Raw genomic sequence first — 20,887 nt, 5'->3', positions numbered from 1 at the left:
TGGAGCCTCCTTCTCTGCCTGATTTCTATGTTACCATCTAGGATCAGGAACTGTTAGAATCTAGAAGCAGGTTATAGTCTCACAGTACATTTCACACCATCACAGGCACTTCCTCTTATATCGCGGGAGGTGGGGCTTCTCTGCTCTTCACAGAGCACTTAAGTCTGGGTTCTCCTCAGGACACACATTGGACAGATCAGGCTCCTCAGACCTCCAAGATGCCCACCCCTGCCTCCTGGCCCCACCCTCCACCTTCCCTGCTGCTGGCACTACTACTGGGACTCACAGGTGAGCACTCCTTGGGGTAGAATCCCCTCACCCTGTCCCTAGACCTCCCCCGGCATGTTTAGCAACTCCAGGTAAACAGGGGTGTGCCACTTGGGGAAGCCACAGATGGCCAAGGGCTGGGCATTATCCGAGAGCATGAAATCAGGGATCTGAGCATTTCCTCTGTGGCTCCGCCACCTGCAGCTGGACACCAGGGGCTTCGAAGGAGACGATGCTTCAAACACCAACAATGACAGCTTTTTGCATAATAACTCGTGTAACCCTCACAACATCCCTGTGTGAAGCTGTGACTATTACCCCAGATTTACAGAAGGGGAAACTGAGACAGAGAGAGTCAACTGCCCGATGTCACGTACCTAAGGCAGGAAACATTGGGTTCAAGTGCAGGCCAACCGGCTCCAGGTTCATTCCTTGAACCGTGTTGTGCTGCTCAGCTTCTTGGTGGAGCCTAATTGCAGAAAAATCAGACAATACACAGAAACAGTCAGAATCGTCATCACCCATCATCCCACTCAGAGATCACAGAGTTCAAACCCTGTCATGTGTCCTTCCCAAACTTTTGTCAGTGATGTGTTGGGTGGCTGCTACGTGACAAAATTTTTACTGAGCTTTTAATATGTGTTATAATTTCACTTAATCCTCAAAAGAACCCATATAGTACAGCAGTAGGCTACACTTGTATATGCACTCGTCAGCGTGTGCAGTCTGTGTGTGTTTGTGTGTGTGTACGAGGAGATGCGAGGAAGTAAAACAAACGCAGACACACGGGGTTTCAAAAAGATTTCCCTCATGTTCTCGGCAAAGCGTTTTTCAGTCTACGTGAAATGACACCACCAGATGCTTAGTCTTTCCCGGTTTCTCAACACCCTCCGTCTTTTATACTTCCCCAAATTTATCCCGACCCTCTCCCAGTTTCTTAAGGCAAGCAAATGTATGTCTTAGTAAAATGAGTAGACTTTCACGTGGGGCTATCTCGGAGTCCCTTTCCCACGCTGGACAGGAGAGGATGAAAGGTAGAGACTCCTGCTATATGACCTATGTCTGACGTTCTAGCCACACCCGTACGCATATCCAAGGTCATGAAAGCCTCCATTAAAACCCCAGGAAATCTAATGAGTAAGAACTTCTCAATTTCTTGAACACTAACCTTGTTCCAGGTGCTGCAAATGCTCATGACTATTAACCTATGTGATCACTGTATCCAAGGTAGACACTGTCGTACCAGGGCTTTACAGATGAGAGAATGTAAACAGAGAGAGATTCACCGTCCCTCAGCAGTGAAGGGAAGAGCTGTGACTGGAACTCGGGCTGTCTGGCTCTGGGGCTCACAGGTCTCACCACTGGTCTTCTCCCTCCTGGGTCCTCGCTTTCACCTCATGAGTTTTCTGCAGCTTCTGCCAGTGAGTACAGGGAAGGGGGTGGTGTGGGGCAGAGGCTTGTGCTTTTCTTCTCCTCCGCTCTTCTGCTCCTTGCACATGCACAGAGTACTTCTGTTTTTTGCCAAGTCATCTGCATGGGAAACGCAGTTTCTGATACAACTTCCACAGAGATTACGCCCTGAAAGTAGACTTCAGGGTCTCAGGGAGATGTCGCACTAGGCAATTCACACAGCATGCAAATACTTACTGCTTTCCTGCTGGGTACTAGGAACTGTTATAGGAACTTGGGGAGCACTGGTGAATAAAGAGACAAAATAGTTGCCCTTATGATCTTTTCTATGTCTGTAATCTGTTTCTGTTTTTTATATAGATTGATTTGTATTATATTTTTAGATTCCACACATAAGTGATACCATATAGTGTTTGTCCTTCTCTGTCTGACTTGTCACTGAGTACAATATTCTCTAGGTCCATCCACTTCACTGAAAATAGCAACTTTCATTCTTTTTTATGGCTCAGTAGTACTCCATTGTGTTTCTGTGTGTGTGTGTGTGTATAGATATATGCCACACTTCTTTATCCAGTCATCTGTCGATGGACATTTAGGTTGCTCCCCTCTCTTGGCTATTGTAAATAGTGCTGCTATGAACACTGGGGTGCATGTATCTTTTTGCATTAGGATCTTCTCTGATTTCCACTAAACTTTTGATAATTTATTACAACAACCTTAGCTAACTAATATAACCTGATTAAACATTGGGAAAAAATCCTATGGGGACTTGAAATAATGTTTTACTTCCCTTATAAACTATATGTCCATTGTGGGTCGGGAGCTCTCAACATCACTGTCACTGAAATACCCAGGCTGATGGAGCCGACCCCATCATGAGTGTGCGCATGTCTGTGGAACAGGGAAGTTGATCCCTAAAGGTTCTTGCAGTTAAATGCATAACCACAAAATACATCCATCACTGCTGCTCACCACTCCGTGGTCGAAAGAAGTCTCATAGCCCCTCCCAATGCAAAGGTCCAGAAGTACAACCCACCATGAGGCCAGGAAGCACACAGACGGAAACATCTGGTAAAGCAAGACATTTGCTAACAGGACTCAGGCACTCAGACCTGCTCTCTGCTGTGCCATTCACCCTCTCTGTGCCTCAGGTTTTGGTTTGTGTTGGAGTCTCACATTACAGGCTCTTCATGAGAGTCACATGTGATGGTAGCTGCACTGAGGAGAGTTCAGGGTGGGCTCACGGTGCTTTAGGTCAGTGAAAGCTGCTGTTGGTAAATACGGGAGAAAACCTACCTGATCACATGAGGAGGAATAAATAACTGCTCTGTGTTTCCCTCCAGGAGTGGCGGCTCAGGAGCTGCAGGTGATTCAGCCTGAGACATCAGTGTCGGTCGCAGCTGGAGAGACGGCCACTCTGCGCTGCACCATGACCTCTCTGCTCCCCGTGGGGCCCATCACGTGGTTCAGGGGCACAGGGCCAGGCCGGGAGTTAATCTATGATTACAAAGGAGGCCACTTCCCCCGAGTAACAAATGTTTCAGACGCCACAAGGAGAGACAACCTGGACTTTTCCATCCGCATCAGTAACATCACCCCGGCAGACGCCGGTGCCTACTACTGTGTGAAGTTCCAGAGAGGAAGCCCTGGTAACGTGGAGTATAAGTCTGGACCAGGCACTCGGCTCACTGTGAGTGGTGAGTACACGTGGGCCCCTCGTCCCCTTCTCTGTGACAACAAGTCAACAAAATGCCCTCCTGTCTTTGAGCAAAAATAAGAATCAGGTGCAGCAGTGGGCGCTTTATGATGACTGGGTCACGATCCGATTTCCCACTTGTCTACAGATCAGGGAGGTTGAGGCCTGGAGAGGTCGTGCTATTTGCTCAAGGCCCCATGGCTGGTAATTGGTATGAAAAGTCTGGAAGCGCAGCCCTTTGGTTCCATGCTTGAGGGAGTTAAAGTCCGAGTGATTTGCCTGGTCACAGGCCAGACCTCACCTCCTGCTTCCAGAGAGTGCTCCCCTCAGTGTGGCCGAGTCTTCACTTTATTAAGCACTTACTGAGCACCTACTGTGTGCCTGGCCCTGCTCCAGATGCCGTGGAAGCAGCAGTGAAAAAGCAGACAAGGACTCTTCTCTTATGAAGCTTGTGTTCTCTTCCCTTCCAATGCGGAAAGTCCATCACGGCCGGGGAATTGCCGAGAGTAGGGGGCAGGATGTAGAATGTGTTACATTATTTCTTAAGAAACATCACACTGAGAAGAAACTCCTAGAGGCAGAGATTCAGTGTTAACTCTCACAGCCGGGTTTGGAGGAGATGCCCAGAGGTTGGGTGTTTCCTGGGAGGGTCTGTCACGAAACCCTCGTGTGATTCAGGGATCAACTCACAGTCACTGAAGGCTCCAAGCAGAGCTGTTGCATCTCAGAATGTCCCACACCCAGGGAAGAGGTTCCACGTGTCAGTGTCTTAGTTGCTGCCCCATCGAGGTAGCAAAGGTGCTCCTTTAGGGTTTTCTGCTTTAGGCCTAGGAACCTCATTCGAACTCCTGAATCCTGTACTGTCAGGGCAGGAAGGATTTTTACACACCAACTGCCCTGCCTCCCACCTACACATGGGGAGCCTGAGGCCAAGAGGTGACAGGGACCTAGACCACACTCACAAGGCCAGTGAGTGATGGGATCCTTACAGAACCCAGCTGATTCAGTCCAGGCTCTTCCTGCACCACCATTGGACACTGGCTCCTTGGAAGAGCCTGGCTCATAGTAGGTGCTGAATAAAAAGCTCCTTGGGTCAAACCATTGAACAGGGAGACTTTTCTTCAGTTTCCCTAAGATTCAAATGCTCCTTGCATTCAGATCCTGAGTTCCCAGGTGACTGGCAACCTCTACCTACTTTCAGCCACATGATCCCAAGTCACTCATCCCATGTCAGCACCCAGAGCTGCCCAGGGTCTCAGCAGCTGCAAAACAGCACACGGTACGGACAGAGCGTCTTTCCCTCTGCAGTCTTCTGCTGAAGGGTACCAAGTTGCCCCAACCTTCGGCTATTAAGACAGCACTTCAGTCGATACCGCTGTCCATGCCTCACTCTATTCAAAGGGGAAATACCGACTGGAAGTGTCATTGCTACATCAGAGAGTATGTGTATTTTAATTTGTGTGGATATAGCAAAATTTCACTCTCAGCCGTCGTAGCAAGCAAATATCCCCACAAGCCCTGGACATAGGAGGGAAGGTTAATCCTGGCTTTGCGGGTATCACTAACGTTCCCAGGTGGTGCCTCCCCTGCACAGCCAATCACAGGTGGGAACTGGCTCCAACCCCACTCAGACCTGCTGCCTCCCAGGAGACCGTCATCCTCTTCCCCAAGCACCTGCTCAGATGATTCCCTGGATGAGAAAGGAGGGAGGCAGGAGGGGGTGAGGGGGTAGCAGCCTGTCAGATGCTGAATCTTCCTCCTGGCATTTACTGCCTATAGGCAGTGCTCTGAGGGAGGGGCCATCTGTGCCCCTGAGGCTCTGAGAGGGGACCTGGCAGATGAGCAGGTAAGGGGGCCAAGGTAGAACCACAAGCAGCCTGACTCACACCCAGCTCTCTGCACACCCCACTGTGCTTGTCAAAGTGGGGAGAAAGCTCTAACACTTTCGTTTTAAAATCTTGTGCTGTTCTGTTCTTCAGAAATAAGTATTAAAAAGAAAAATCCTGTGTGTCTGCAAGGCTAGCGTTATAACTGGGAACAGACAGATGCAGGGTCTCCTGGCGTCCTGAAGCTGCTCCTATGAGGCAGGGCTCAGCGCACTCAGAAGCCCCAGGAGTCCTTTTCTCCCTGTTGCTGTGATGTTGCCCCTTCACTGAGTGGCCTGCGGGAGCAGCTCCGGGAAGGGGAGCGAGGACAGAGCAGAGGGGCTGCTGCATCCCAGCAGCACCGGGCAAGCCCACTCCTGGCCCCCCGCAGACTGAGGATGGGGAGGGGGAGGTAGTTCCTAGGGGATGCTGGGATCCCCGCATGGACAGAGTTCATTTTCTAGACTCAGGTGTCAGGAGCCCATGTCTCCCCCTTGTTGCTACGGAGTCCCCAGGCCTGGGCCCTCGGAGGGCACTCCTCCCTGGTCTCGCTTGAAGTCAAGAATCTCAGAGGGAAAAGGGGAGGGTGGTGGTCAGTGTGGGGGCTCCTCAAAGTGGGCGCCTGCTCTGCTGTTGGACATGAAACCTCAGGGGTCAAGGGAATTCCTTCTGGGATATGGTTGTGGGGGTGAAGAGACTTTCATTTCTGTCAGCCTCAGTTTTATCATTTCTAAAATGGTGATAATCATGGACTCTTTCTAGCAGGTTAGAAGGATTTCAGACTGTATGTCTAAATCACCAGCACAAAGTAGGCCCCCCCAAATTGAGGTGTTGTTTCAAGGCTGTGTCTCACTTCCCTTTGCAGGGCTTACTGGCCTGTAGAAGGACGACAATCACACCAATCTTTGCAGGATGTCCTGAGGGTACGATGAGCCTGCTGACAGAGCAGCCTTTCAGTGAGCCATGGCGTTGTCCCCCCAGGCTGTGGTCTGCGCAAGTCTCAGTTCCCGCTAGTCCTCAGTTTCCCCACCTGTGATCTCGGCTGCCTTTCAGGGTCTGTGATGACTGCAGAGGTTCTAGAAAGCCCTAGATGGGGTGGGCTAGGGTGTCACTGAGCCTCAGCACACAGTGGTTTAGAGCCTGGGCCGAGCCCCGCTGCCTGGGCTCCCATCCCAGCTCAGCCAGATCCCGGCTCTGGGACCTCGGACGCGTCCCTCTCCACACTGGGGCTCAGGGGCCTGGTCCATCCCTGTCAGCACCGCCCTCCCAGAGCTGCTGCAGGGACTGAGTGAGGGATCCATGTACAGAGCTTAGAGCAGAGCCGGCACAGTGTACATGCTCCGCCACTGTTAGCTCTGATGTGCAGAAGCCGGAGGCCTCGGGCGGCTCACTCCCTCCAGGATTGAGTATAACTGGGGTTGGGGTGGAGCTGGGTGCTTTCCACCTTGGCTGCCCATCAGATTCACCTAGGTAACGCTGACACGATCCCCAGCCCCTGTCCCCACCCTAGAAACCCTGGTTTAATTGGAGACACGTGGGCCCGGGCACCTGACTGATTAACTCCTGCAGGGGATGCTACCTACAGCCCGGGCGGAGAAGCCCTGAGCTCCGTGTTCTCTCAGGTCACAGATGGAGCTGGGGTTTTGCCCAGACAGAGGTCACTCCTCCTTGGTGCTGGAGCTGCAAGAACAGCTTTTCAGGGACGTTGCAGAATACCCTATGACGGAGACAGTTCTTCAGAGGCCAAGAAAGGAAGCTTGAATCAAGGGGGAGGGACACCTCCTCCCATGGAGCTCACCTGGGGTGGAGAGCGGCCTCCTATGGACTCAGAGGACTCTGTTCAGCCCTGAGCTTTGTCGCTGGGGAAACCTTCCCATCTTTAAAGAGGGGCTGGAAGCCCCTCAAACACTCCCTGCTCAGCCCAGAGCCCTCCTGCCTCAACACACCAACATGACACCGATGGAATCTCTCCTCCCTCCTTTCAGAATGCTTCCAGCTTTCTGTAAAGAGCTGGTCTGCGGGGAAATGCCTGCGACATCACGTATTTTGAAAGCCAATTCCCCCAATTTGTTTCCTTAAGGGATTATTATAAAAAAGAGGAAGAGAATCATACTGGGGTGGTTCTATTGCTGCTTTTTCATTAGGGTTTTTCATGCCAGCTGCACGGAGCAGGATTTGAGACTTTTTGTTTGTTGGTTTTTTCCTGCTGTGCTTGTGTTCTGCCTTCTCACTGCCTGAAGAATAAACAGGCAGTTTCAGAACTAGGAACGACCAGACCTTGTGACAACAATCACAGGTCTTGCTGCTTAAGCACCCGCTGTGCACCAGGCTCTGTGTTTTAAGTACATCCCCCCTCATCTGACCAGGGTGGGGCTGTCACACACATTGCAGGGAAACAGAGACTGAGGCTCAGAGGTAAAGATCAGAGACACTAAATCAATCAGCCTTGCTGTGGTGGGATGAGCTCCAGCCTTTCCTTGCTGGGTGCCCTTGGCCAGTTGCGTCCACCCTGAGCCTCATCCCATAAATGTGACCCCATTCGGGCCCTCATTTCATGGCCTGTGAGGAGAAATGAAGAACTTAGGATCCTGGAGGGATCAGCCCATCGTTAGGCTCTGAAAAAACTCTCCATCAGTGGTAACCAATCACAGCTTCTCTTCCCTTTGGGGCGTCCAGGATGCTGGTATTTTTATAAGTTGACATATTCAACTTACATCTCCTTATGATGTCCCCGAATATTTTATGAATTTTAGGAAGCAAGTTAAATATTTACAAGTGCAAATATTTGTAATGTCTACTGTCTGCCAACGTTTACAGGAGTTGAGTAATACTGAATAATTTGGAGAAACCCTATGACCTTCTACAGGGAGAAACCTCCTTGTCTTTTCATTTGCTGATTTGTGTATGTTTTCAGGACACAGGAGCTGCGTCTGCCTGCTTCATGGGCCTGTGTCTGTGTCTCTTCTGATTTAATAACAATTAAGAAATTAACCACCTCTGCTTTCTCAGCTCTCAGTGATCTTTGCTTTCAACTCAAAAGTGACCCAAGAGAAGAAACCAGATTCAGAAAAACATCCCTTCGCCCTTCTTCCTTTGAAATTCAGCGATTGGCACGTTAGTCCTACAGGAATATTTGTGGAGAGAATGACATCTATCTAGTAAATTATCGCATATATTTGAAGGGAGAGCTCTGGATATAAATACAGTCTGGGTTACAGAGAGATCTGTGTTTAGTTTTGTGAAGCATCTTGATTTTACTCAAAGCAAGGATGCTTCCAATGCCTGACTGAACCCTCACTGCAACCCTGGGAAGGATAAGGCCTGCAGTCCTGTTTCACAGATGAGGAGCAGGGAGGGGCCCCGGCCACATGTCTCATCTGCTGACCAGGCTGATTCAGCATCCATGGTGGACCCGCTCCACCCCTGCTTCCCCTGCACTTACTTCTGTAACTCTTTCCTTACTGTAGCTAAGTTCCCCAGGGGAGCCCAGTTAGGAAGAGTTAACAGGAGAGTGACAGCCATCAGTTTTTTTCATTCCTGCACCCAGATCGGTGGGAATTCACCTGAGTGAGGAAAGAAAGTGGACTTTGAACTCAGGCCTGGAAACCATGCTGGTCCCACCCCAGACTCAGAGCTCACCTCTGGGAACCTGTGTGTCTCCTCCTAAGATGAGGATAAAGACACTGCCCTCCGAGGCCTAATAGAAGGATTAAAAAATAATGGTAAATGATCTTCGGTGGGAGGGTATAGCTCAGTGGTAGAGTGCAAGCTTAACATACACGAGGTCCTGGGTTTAATCCTCAGTCCCTCCATTAGAAAAAAAAACTTAAATAAGCCTAATTACCTCATCCTGCAACAAAACTGAATTGAAGTAAAATTGAAAAAAATCTAAAACAAATATGTAAGCGTTGTTAACTGTGTCGCAAGCTTTTCATTAGTGATGATAAGGACAATCATATTCATTGTTTATAAAATGGTCTTTTGTAGCCAGACCCTCTCCTCCCGTGGTATCAGGCCCCGCCACAAGGGCCTCACCTGAGCAGACGGTGAGCTTCACCTGCAGATCCCACGGCTTCTCCCCCAGAACCATCTCCCTGAAATGGTTCAAAAATGGGAATGAGATCACAGCCTCCCAGACCAGCGTGGACCCAGAAGGAGATAGCGTTTCCTACAGCGTCTCCAGCACAGCCAAGGTGGTGCTGGCCTCGGGGGATGTTCGCTCCCAGGTCATCTGCGAGGTGGCCCACACCACCCTGCAGGGGGGCCCTCCTCTCCGTGGGACTGCCTACTTGTCTGAGACCATCCGAGGTAGATGCCCCTCACACCAGCCCGAACCCACACCTGCCCCCAAGCCCCACCTGCTCCTCCCCCTGCTTTTGGCTTCAGGCCTTGAATTGCCTGGAACAGATTTCCTGACAGTCCTTCCTGACCACCAGGCACCTCCATGTGCTGGTCACTCACTACTGATTTAACGGCAGCTGCCAGGTGACACCTGCCACGTGCCAAGCACTGTGCTCAGCAGTTTCCTTTACTTACAACAGCATTTCCAACTACTGAGCACCTACTCTAAGCCAAGCCCTTAAGTGCCTAGGGATTTCATTTACTTGGCTGCAGTTATTATATTCCAACTGCATGCCAGTTGCTTACTGATTCCCCACATTATAACCCTAACAGGAGCAACCAGTCCTTGAGCACCTGCTGTGTGCCCTGCAGGGTGCTTAGGATCTCACTGATATGCAAATTGCACGCTGAGTTTTTGAGCACCTGCTGCATGCCTGGCTCTGTCCTCAGGCACCCCCTTGCTTGGCTGGAAGCTGCTCTCTAGCCCCTGCCCTGTGACCTCTCTGTTCCACAAGGTCAGAGCTCCTGCCCTGTGCTGTTTCAGTTCCGCCCACCTTGGAGGTCACCCAACAGCCCATGGCAGGGACCCAGGTGAACGTCACCTGCCAGGCGAAGCAGTTCTACCCCCGAGACCTCCAGCTGAGCTGGGTGGAGAATGGAAACATGTCCCGGATAGAAACAGCATCGACCCTCACGAAGAACAAGGATGGGACCTTTAACCGGATGAGCTGGCTCCTGGTGAACTCGTCCGCCCACAGAGGGGAGGTGCTGTCCTGCCGGGTGGAGCACGACGGGCAGCCGGCGGTCAGCGCCAACCTCACCCTGGAGGCCTCTGCTCCCCAGAAGGACCAGGACACACATGAACACCCTGGTGAGGCTTCCATTAACCTGACACGGCTTTTAAATTTTTATCTTTTTAAATTGTTAAAGCAGTAATTCTTTCTTGTTATAGAATGATCTAGAAGTCTATAAATGTAAAGTAGAATTTTGAGGTGACTTCCCCCACTCAAATCCCATACTCCAAGAGTCACCACTGGTAAGAGTTTGGTACTTTTTTTTTACATCTTTTGACATCAATATACTTGAAAGAAAGAAAGGAAGAAGGGAGATGATTCTGTCCATAATGTCCTGTCTCTTCCTCTCTTCAAGAAGCAGGAACTCTGTTCATCCTTCCCTGTCCACTCGCCTCCCTCTTCCTTCTTTCTAACCTCTGCCTAGTCTCCCTTCCATCCTAGATGTTTCCATCCATCAGTAGCATCACCCCAAGAGATATCTCAACCACAACTTGTCTGAGATGATCCGGGGTAGATGCCCCTCACCCCCAGCCCAAGCCCACATCCATCCGCCTTCCTGGCCCCAGCCTGCTCCTCCTGGAAGAGGTCACAGTTGAACTGGGATTTGCAGTTAGTAAACATGCACTGAGTGACTGTGGTCATTGCTGGTCCACTGTCACAAATCAGGGGACAAAGAAAGCCCTATGAAATTCTGAAAAGGGAGCCCTGAGGACGTGGAGTTTCAGTCTGGTCCAGGCACCCAGGTGACCGTGAGTAGTCACCGCATGGGCTTCCTTTATTCCCTGATCTGTGACAGTGGACCAGCAATGATCACCAGTGCTCAGTGCACATGTACTAAATGCAAATCTCGGTTCAGTCATGATCCCCTTTCCTGTTCTAGCCACCCGCTGGATTTCGAGTTTACCAAAGGGACTCAGATAGCACTGGTAGGATGCTGTTGAAGATGTCTTGCCAGGTAATTGGGCTAGACTGATGAGCGCAAACTGAGTCCCTGACGACAGGAACCACCAGCATGTACAACAGATACGTGCTAAGTAGAGGCACGTTCCCCTCTAGCTGGACATTGTCCCGAGGACATACAGAGTCCCCCTTTCTATGCACAATATGTGTCTTATTTCTCTCTCTTGTCACACCATGAGGTAAGGTAGTCCATCAGATTTCCAGGAGATTTACTCCAGATGACCTTTCAAAAGCCCATGTTCCTTCCAATATGCCCTATGGTGTTGTCCTCATTAGCTAGCTCAATGCTCGGTCAACAAGAGTCCGTGTCCCTGCATGCTGGAAGAATAAAGATAAGAAGGAAAGGACAAACACCTTCCATCTAACAATAGATACAGAGAATTTGCATAGTTGTGTCCACTCATAGCTGAGTCTTGTGTGCACATCCAGGTGCCTATGGAGTCCACAGGTGTGTAGTCAGATGATTGAGAACATTGATTTTGCACAGAACCTATGCCATGACTCACAGAGAAACCAACCATAATTCCCCAATATCATCTAAACTGGAGTAGAAATTCAAATTTTCCAAAATTTCTTTTATGATTGGTTTTTCTGCACCACAGTTGTTTTTAACTCATCTGTAAATGCTTGCTAGAATTCTCCTGTGACACCATCTGGGCCACAACAATCTTTTTTTGTTTTTAATGAATTTGAATTGTCTAGGGCTATTCAGATTATTCATTTCCTATTGTGTGAACTGCAGTAGGTTGTCCTTTTTGAGGTATTTGGTCCATTGTCTCCAAGTTGTCAAATTTCTCTCTCTACCGCTGTTCACAGTTTTTCCTTCCTACCCTTCTGGTGTCTGTGGCGTCCGCAGTGATGTCCTGTTTCATTCCTGGTGTTGGAAAGGTGTCATTACTCCTTTTTTCTTTGTCATTGGTATTAGAAGTCTTTCTATTTTAATGGTCTTTTAAAAGAAATTAATCCTTGTTTCAGTGATAGTCTATTATTTTTCTGCTTCCAATTTCATTGATTTTTTTCTTTATTATTTCCTTCTTTGTGCTTCCTTTGGCTTTATTTTGCTCTTCCTATCTCATTTTTGAGGCAGGGATTTAGATTATTGATTTAGACTTTGTCTTTTTTTCTAGTATCAGGCCTGGGTCTCCTCCTGTGCCTGGCGACTTAGGAGAGGGACCTGGGAGCCTGGCCACGGTGTTCTTCCTCCTGTGCTCGGGTCTCTAGCCAGTTTGCTGCCTCTTCCACCCTAGATTCTGCCCATGTTTGTCCCTTGTGTCATTTCTAGGGTTCAACTTGTACTGAACAGGGAGAGCAGGAGAGATGAGTCCACACCATCTTGTCTGGAGGGTCTTGGATTTGCTTTTAAATCCTCCTTCCCCTGCTGGGGCTCCACCGGGGCTGTTACTCCTGCGTGCTGCAGTATTCCTGACCCAGCCTGCCTGCTAGCGTAGTAAGGCTGGAAGTGGCTTTCAGGTCAACCGTGTTAACAGGCTAAAGGGAAGTGTCAGATGCCTATGTGACACTGCTGCTCGGGACGCACAGCTTTCCCTGGGACATCTGAGGGCTCTGCCCACCACGGTCCTGAGTCCAGTGGGTCTGCTGTGAAAATGCCAGTCTTACTGTTTGTTTTTATGGTATTCGAGTGTCTTCACAATGTATCTAGCTTAAAGGACTTCTCTCTTAGGACACCAGAACCCAGTATGTTAATGGAATTTTTGGTTGCTTGCTTGGTTTTAATAGTAGGAGAAAGGTTCTGAATCCTCTAAGTGTTTGGTCCTTTTCTGCTTTTCAGGAACCTAAATCCCTTCCCCCCTACTTTTTTCTTTTTCCCTTCCCTACTCAATTGCCAAACATCACTTCTTTCTCTTCGCCTTTTCCCTACAGAAAGTAAGCACCTTAAATCACGCCTGTCTGCTCAGTCCCATCTGTCCTCCTTGAATTAGCTTCTTACTGCCACTGAGAAGTTACCACATTGACTGATTCAACACAAGAGAAATTTGTTGTCACACATTTGTAGAGGTCTGAAGCCTACTATGGGTGGCAGGGCGATGCTCCTTCTGAGGGCTCCTGAAGAAAACCCATTTCCTTGCCTTTTCCAGCTCCCAGAGATGCCCACACCCCTGAGCAAAGGGCCCCACATCACTCCGGCCCCAGCTTCTGACATCACATCTCCTGCTCTGACTCTCCTGCCTCCATCTTTCACTTACAAGAATCTTTATGATTAGATGAGCTCCTCTGGGAAATCCCGAATCATGTGCTCATCTCAGGATTCTTAATCACTAGTGCGCATGCCTTTTGACCTATAAGGTAACCTTTACACAGACTCTGGGGATTCTCTGTCAACTCTTGAATCAGGCAGGCTTTGAAACCACTTCCTATGAGCTGTGCTCTGCTCTACAGGAGACTATTACCAATATCATCAAATTTAGGTTGGATTTAATATTGGTGGTGGGACTTTCAGGTTCCTTTCGTAGCTGCCCTTGTCTGTTTTGTCCTTTCCTGGCGGCTGGATGAGGTGGGGGACGGCTGCCTAGTGAAGGCTTGTGCACTAGGATTTGACTTTTCCCTTGTCTTAGTTCTTTTCACTTCTGACATTTTCCCTTCAAGTATGAGGAGCTTTACAGCCTGAAGAGGGAGTGGGTGAGAACGAGGGACTCTATATACTGATTTCTTCCTCAAGATTAAGTGGAAGACAGAGGAGGCAGGTTAAACCTCACAGTGTTGATGGGCCCAGGTGGCCTTAGCTGGAGTAAGTAGGGGCCCCAGGGAATGGCTCCTGTGCGGCCCCTCTCATCAGACCTTCTGTCTCTGGATTTCCAGGCCCAGAGCTGACTTCTTCTCTGCTGGTAGTTCTGCTCCTAGGCCACAAAGTGCTGCTGGTGCTCGGTGTCTCTGTCATCTTTGTCCACAGGAAGCATTGCGTCTGACTGTAAGTTGTGGGCAAGGGTGGGGAGGACACGTTCTGTCCCAGAAACAGCAAAGTCAGCAGTAGGCAAGTCCACAGGTCACACAGGGTCAGGGCCCACGTGGAGTTAAGACAAGGAGACACACCTCCCTCAGTACCAGGAGATGGAGATGGGGTTTCCCTCTCAAAGATACCCAACTCCCAGGAGGCGTGTGGGGTCCTGTAGGAGGTGGGCTGGATCGGGGGTTTTCAAAGGGTGTCTCCTGGCAGTCATGTGGACAGAGGCTGCTGAATGAGGAGCAGCTGAGAGGGTGGTTCCCTTGGAGGCCATTTCTAGATCCTTGAACCCTGGGGCTCCGTGGGAGCAAAAGGAATCTCCGTTTTAGGGTAATGGGGACAAACCCTGGATCTGCTGCTCTGAGCGCTGCTCCTGCTCTGACCCTCCATGTGACAGAGAAGGGCTGAGGAAGGGGGAAGGGGCATCAGGGCCTGGAGAGGAGGCTGAGGGGGCAGAGACCTCTCTCAGGGGCTGCCCAGCCTCTCAGACAGGTATCCCACGAGGAGAACAGCCTGGGCACGTAAAAGGCATGCAGTCAACAGTTCTTGAACGATGAGCAGATCATTAAATATGAACACAGTTGCCACAGTTCCTTCCTTCCTCCTTTGCAGGGTACCACCCTCAGTCTCTGCTGCCTGCTTCCCTCCCTGTGGGGCCCAGCCTAGGAGAAAACCCAGCTGGAAGCTTCCACGACTCTGCTCCAAATGTCTCTCCTCCATGGAGACCAGCCTGCCCCCACACTCCCAAGATCTTCTCACACTCCTCGAGGCTCCCAGAGCTGCATCTTCATACATCACTCTGAGCAGGAAGGACCTCCCCCAACCTGGACTCCCCACCATTTGAGATTCTCTTTCACCGCTTAAGTACAAATGATTCGCCATCATGGTTTTAAGAAGAACAGTTATTCTCTTTCCTCGTTGCCTAAATGTCCTACCCCTCAAACCCTGAAGGTAGTGTTGCCTCCTGTCTCTGTGATGGAACCAGAACTTCCATCCTCCTGCGTCCTTCCCGACCCTTCTCTCACAGTAAATAGACTGTGTCCAGAAGCCTCAGAGTCATCCTTGCTTTCTCCTTCTCTTATATCCCATATTCACTTATTCCTCCAAAATGCTGATGTCCAGAGGTGAGATGAGAAATCTTTAACATTTGACTCTCCAGAAGGAAAAAGAAAATGAAAGCCTGAATTCTAGGACTTACCACTTTCTTGCTGTAGATACTCTCAATGTGGCCAATTTCAAGTTACCATCACTTCAACAAGCAGCTTGCAGGATTCCTGAAAAGGTAACAATGGGTTCTCATGAGCCAGTCCAAGCCTTCTCCAGCACACCACTCAGTTGTATGCATAATCGGCACGTTCTCACCCTGACCACGACTCCCGGGTCCCAGCCACCATCTCCTCCTGCACTACTGCTGTGGTCTCTGACTGCCTTCCTTGTTTCAGGCTCAGTGATTCTTTGGGAAAGTCAGTCAAATCCTATCACTCCTCTGCTTCCTCCCCCACCATACCTGCCTGCCTCACTCTCCTACTTCTTACCAGTCTCTGTTTATGTCAGTTCATCAAAGGTACCTTCCATAGATGGCCCTGTATAAAATACCAATTCCTCTCTCACCCTGGCATTCCATGTCCTCTTAACCTGATTAATTTGCTTCCTGACCACTTACAACCATCTGACATAACAGAACATAGGCAGTTCTCGCTTCGCACAGAAGAGGACTATAGAAATGACTGCATAAACTGCGTCATAAAAAGTGATCTCAGTCATCAGTGGTATAAATAATGATTCTGATGTGAGACACTTTTTTCAAAACTTTAGAATCTCTCCTCCTTTCAGATTTAAATACATAGACAAAAGGAAAAAACTAATCATATTTAGTTTGACACATTCGACACCTTGAGAATTAAAGCAATTTATTTCTTTCTAAAAGCTTATCAGAAGTATTTTCAACTGTCTTCAATTTATTTTTATTTATCTCTATTCATAATTTTTAGATAATGAAAATATATCATATTAAAACCATTACTAAAAAAGAAAATTAGCAAACATACAAGCACAAAAAAAAACTTATCTAAATGTTTGAACAGGGCTTGCCTTCTTCTTCTTGTCTAATCTACAGTATAAGAGCATCTTTTTTATGCCTTGGTGAATTATCAGATGCCTTGCTGTATTTGGATCAGTTTCCAACATTTTATGCTCTGTACGCTCAAAATTGTGGAATCTTTACAAAACTTCCTTTAATTTGAAGTATTTGCTGCTCTGACTTCCTCTGGGACATTTTCACCCGTTTCCTCACCACCATTTCCCTCATTTACGGGGTAGTTTTGCCTTCACTAAGTTCCCCTGGATGCGTATCTAGAGTCTTTCTAACAGTCTGCGTGTACCATTCCCAGGGTCAGAGATTTCTTCTCTAATCCACTTACATTCAGTTGGAATGTCACCTCCAGCATCACCACTTGTTGCGTCTCCATTGCAGTCTCGTCTTCGTCGTCAATTCCCTTTTACAATGAGTCATTTTTGTAAATTCATATGGATTCATCACTGGGAGACAGCGGGCAACATGCCCACATACGTTGCCGTCTGGGCCTAAGCTGAGTAACAAGAGTCACAGTGATCAATTACTACAGGCTTTCAAAGTACGGACGTGATTGGTTACTGACCACGATGAGCATCTGTTAGTACACAGTGATCTGTGGGCTGACCCAGAGTCAGCAGCAAACTTATACTTGATGCAATTGTGCAAAGTAACTTTCCTGTGGTAAGTGAATTCTGAACTGCGTGTTGGGGGATTCATGCTATTGATCTAAACTGAAATTCATGCACCACGCAAGACGAACCCTGATGTACGTGTTGCGTCTTCCTCAAATAGGCTGTCAGTTCCATGAGAAGGGACTCTGAATCCTCACTTGCCAGAATATGACCGTGACATACCAGGCCATTAATAATTATTTTAATAAATGAATGAATGAGTTTCCACTAGACGTTGGATTTCAAATAAAAATTATCTAAGTCAATCACCTGGATCTTGTATTCTAAGGTTCTTTCATTAAAGGATAACCTCTCTTCTTTGTGTTTAGAAATCCTATCAAAAATTCAATAACCTGTAAAAAGTGAGAAAGGGAAACACCAAACGAAAATAAAACCAAAACCCAAAAACCAGTCATTGACTGGAGTTTGTCAAAGGTGCTCAGGAACCAACAGTAAGAGGTCACAATGGACAAAGCTGGAACATGTGAAGCAACAAATATACAAAGTATTGGAATATCTACATACTGAAAGGTTGTGCCCCCCACACTCACACCTTAGCCTGCTGATGGCCAGTGCACACTGCTGTCAGCGCAGGGGCCACAGGCCGGCTCTCCCACCCCTTGGCCGAGTGTAAGCACTGCACCAAGCTGTGCTTTCCTATGACTTATACTGAAATATTTAAGCTTTTATATTATTAACTTACATTATTTAATTATCTATATTATTTAATCCTCCTAATTTTCCTAGGAAGGAATACATTCTATCGCAGAATTGTGAAACTGGTTAGGGAAAAAATTCCAGAAGTTGTTGGATCATAGTTTCAGAAGCCTTGAACATAAACGCTTACAGGCTTCCAGTTTGGGAGTCAGAATAGCACGGGGTAAACATACGGTCCCTGACATAAGCCCAGTTTTCCCTCCTGTGGCCTTGTGCCAGTACTTAACTTCTCCAAACCTACGTTCCTTCCTATGTCAAATATTAGTATCTTGGAATCATGAAGATTAGAGTCTACGAATCTTCATCAACTCATGGAGTGACTCAAAGGGTTCATAGGTTCTTACATGGAACTCAGGGTCACTTTCGGTCTTTAAGGACCATAGTAGAAAAGAAAGGGAAATTAGGATGACTTTCATGATTCCATGCTTCCATCCAGACACACATTCACTCATGCATTCCCACGTTCAATCACGCGATATTATTCACGCACCTGTTAACCAATACCTAACTCCTCCTCTGGGGCAGACCCTGGGCAGATGACCCATCCTCAAGGAGCAGCCCCCAACCACGGGGCCCACTGTAAACTTCCTACAGTCATTGTCTGATTTCTCTGGGATGTGCCAGTTCCCCTGCAGTGACAGTGTCCCAGGCTTCACCCTCCTTGCACTTGGTGGCCGTTAACTGCCACATGCAGAGATTCTAACCCCAGAGCGTGCATCTCACCTGGATGGAGAACTGCCGTGTGTTCCAGTGAGACAAGCAGCCGACGCCAAAGCAGAACAGTTATGAGACCTACACCCCGGAAAGCTTGCAGTTGGTGAACGCCTCGGTGCAGGGGTCCGAGAGTGTGCTCACCTGTAAGGTGCAGCAAGAGGCACAGCCCCCCACCAGGGCCAGACTCATACTGTCCGCAGCAGCCCACAGTACAGACAACCCCTTGGGAGGCCAGGTAAGCTCACATCTAATCCTCTGAGCAACTGGGTCACTTTTGTCTCCAGGTGGAGTAAGGAATTAACACCCAAGAGACCAGTTTGTTGTCTCCTCTGCCTGTTGTCCCTTAGGTCCAGAGACGCCTGCCCTTATCCTTGTAGCTTTCCTCCTGGGTTTTAAAAGTGCTGCTGGTGATCTGTTTCATGGTCTTACATCTGCAGGTGGCGGAACCTGTAACAGGTGAGTTGATGGCAGCCTTAGTCCTTAGGGAGGGAGATCAGGGCCCCTTTCCTGGGCTGGCAAGAGGAGTCCAGAGTGAGCACACAAAGTCACATCGATGATCCAGCCTTAGGGGAAGGTTGTGAACAATCTCATTTTCTCCAAATGTGTCTTGGAATTCTCAGAGGCTTCCAACTGTCATGCATTGAGTAGCGCTCTGGAGTTTCAGAGCTTTCCTATTAAGTTTTCTGGGACCCTGAAGGTGAGGGTCCAAGGTGTAGAGGTGGGAGAAAGGTCAAAGTATTGAGATCAAGACCCAAAACAGCACCCTCATAAACTACTATGGATTTCATTATCACGTGATCTATCCTTGGAATGAATGAGAAAAGTATTGCTATAATCAACTAATAGAACCTTCCTAAGGGACTTGGAGGTGCTGACAGGTGGCAAAGATGAATGTGGGTATGAGAGGAGTTGAGAACTCAGCAAGAGGTGCTGGGGTGTGATGAGTAGGGGCTTCATTTCTGATCTGCGCCATGAACCCACGCCAAGCAGAGTGCCTGCCACACAGTAGGTGGTAGTAAATATTCGCGGAATTAATACATAAATGAATGAATGAATGAATGAATGAATGATTCTTCCTACAGATCTGTCATGTTCTGCCATACACTGCCTCTTGCCCTGTCCAAAGGGCTCAAGTGGGGTGAAGAAGCTGTAAGGACCTCAGGTGACCGAGACCCCTGCCCTTCCCTCTGCTGCACTCTCCTCCACCACGCACATGCCCCCTTCCACACACCCTCCTGGTGTTCCTTCTCTCTGAGCTTTGGAGCTGAGTCAAGGACAAGACTTTGGTCATGGGAACTTGGGGATGGCTGGACCCTGATGAGCTTCAAACGGGCCCTGCCTCCACCCCATAGAGAATCAGGCAGATCATGAACAACCCTTCATTTTTAAAGCTGTTGCAAGTCTGATTTCATTTTGATGCAAATGTATTTTGAAATGACTAAGCTCACTAAGCATTTTCCTATTCTCAAATTTGTTAAGAGTAACATTAAAAACATCCAAAAACCTACCATCCTATGTTCGTAGAATGTTATAACATTTTGCTGCTATAGTCTGCTCTTCCTGCTTAAAATACTATCCTGAGTTTGGTGTTTATAATCTCAAGCATGATTTTATACCTTTCCAACGTACGTATAAAATTTTAAGCAGAATGTAGTATTATTTTGCATGTTTTAAATTTTATATAAATTCTGTTGATACTGTACATAGCATTTGGGAACTTTTCATTTTTATGCTTTACACAGTTGGTAGGATAAATTCACTTTGGTATATGTAGCTCCATTTTATTAATTTCTGCTCTATAGTTTTATATTGTAAGAATATGCCACAGTGTATCAAACCTTGTGACTAATATTGAAGCTTTATGCAATGTTTTGCTCATACAGCTTTGCAAGAAACATTCTTATCTTTGTTTCCTTGGCACATATGGGAGACTCCCTCTTCTTCCTTCAGTTAGTCCACAAAGCAGCTGTGTAGGTATCATGTGGAGCTTTTGTTATTTAAAAAAAAAGATTTGAAATGTTTGATCAAATTTAACTCTTTCCATTTATACTTTTTTCTTGCTACAATATGTGCACATATATGTATATGTATAGTGTGTGTGTGCGCACACACGCCCACGCATTATATAGATGTTAGGGATCTTAGTTTTTTTCTTTCACAAACAATTATCCAGCACCCACTGATCTGTATTGTCACCTGTGCCTTTATCAAGTTTCCATAAATTTGCGGTTCTCTTAAGAGGTCTTTGTTTCATTAAGCCTCTTGTCGACCTCTCTGTAAAAAGACCCTGTGTTAGTTAGACTAGCGTTATAATGTAAGTTTTGACAGCTCTGTTGGGCATATCTTCTCACCCTTTCCGTTGTTTAAAACTATCATGGTTATTTGGCCCAAAAGCATTTTAGAATCACTGTCAATTCAT

General features: G+C 47.9%; 1 protein-coding gene and 1 long non-coding RNA gene across 7 annotated transcripts in view; one reads left to right on the top strand and one right to left on the bottom strand.

Annotated features, from left to right (window-relative positions):
• LOC135318518 (uncharacterized) overlaps window positions 1-20,887 on the bottom strand; it is a 53,901-nt gene that overhangs the window by 6,316 nt on the left and 26,698 nt on the right. For 3 of the 4 annotated variants that reach the window (XR_010376650.1, XR_010376648.1, XR_010376649.1), the window contains 5 exons: window positions 18,478-19,159; window positions 16,713-16,880; window positions 15,491-15,566; window positions 1,436-1,797; window positions 645-736 (listed from right to left, as the gene is read on the bottom strand). This is a non-coding gene — a long non-coding RNA (uncharacterized LOC135318518). The remainder of the gene's footprint in view (window positions 1-644; window positions 737-1,435; window positions 1,798-15,490; window positions 15,567-16,712; window positions 16,881-18,477; window positions 19,160-20,887) is intronic. The other variant, XR_010376651.1, reaches the window with a different exon arrangement.
• LOC105104545 (signal-regulatory protein beta-1) lies at window positions 136-15,339 on the top strand. Of its 3 annotated transcripts, none has more exons than XM_064475820.1 (6): window positions 136-288; window positions 3,021-3,374; window positions 9,226-9,546; window positions 10,124-10,450; window positions 14,151-14,259; window positions 14,905-15,339. In XM_064475820.1, exons 1-5 carry the CDS (start codon window positions 219-221, stop codon window positions 14,255-14,257), a joined length of 1,179 nt encoding a protein of 392 aa, XP_064331890.1. In that variant the 5' UTR covers window positions 136-218; the 3' UTR covers window positions 14,258-14,259; window positions 14,905-15,339. The 3 variants fall into 3 exon arrangements, with proteins under 3 accessions (XP_064331890.1, XP_064331891.1, XP_064331889.1); XM_064475821.1 differs by lacking the exon at window positions 136-288 and adding an exon at window positions 1,565-1,688; XM_064475819.1 differs by lacking the exon at window positions 136-288 and adding an exon at window positions 2,792-2,931.

Source organism: Camelus dromedarius, chromosome 18 (genome assembly GCF_036321535.1).
Source record: "Camelus dromedarius isolate mCamDro1 chromosome 18, mCamDro1.pat, whole genome shotgun sequence".
NCBI classification, from domain to species: domain Eukaryota; kingdom Metazoa; phylum Chordata; class Mammalia; order Artiodactyla; family Camelidae; genus Camelus; species Camelus dromedarius.
Note: the sequence above shows the minus strand (reverse complement) of the source record. Positions and strands in the feature narration are given on the sequence as shown.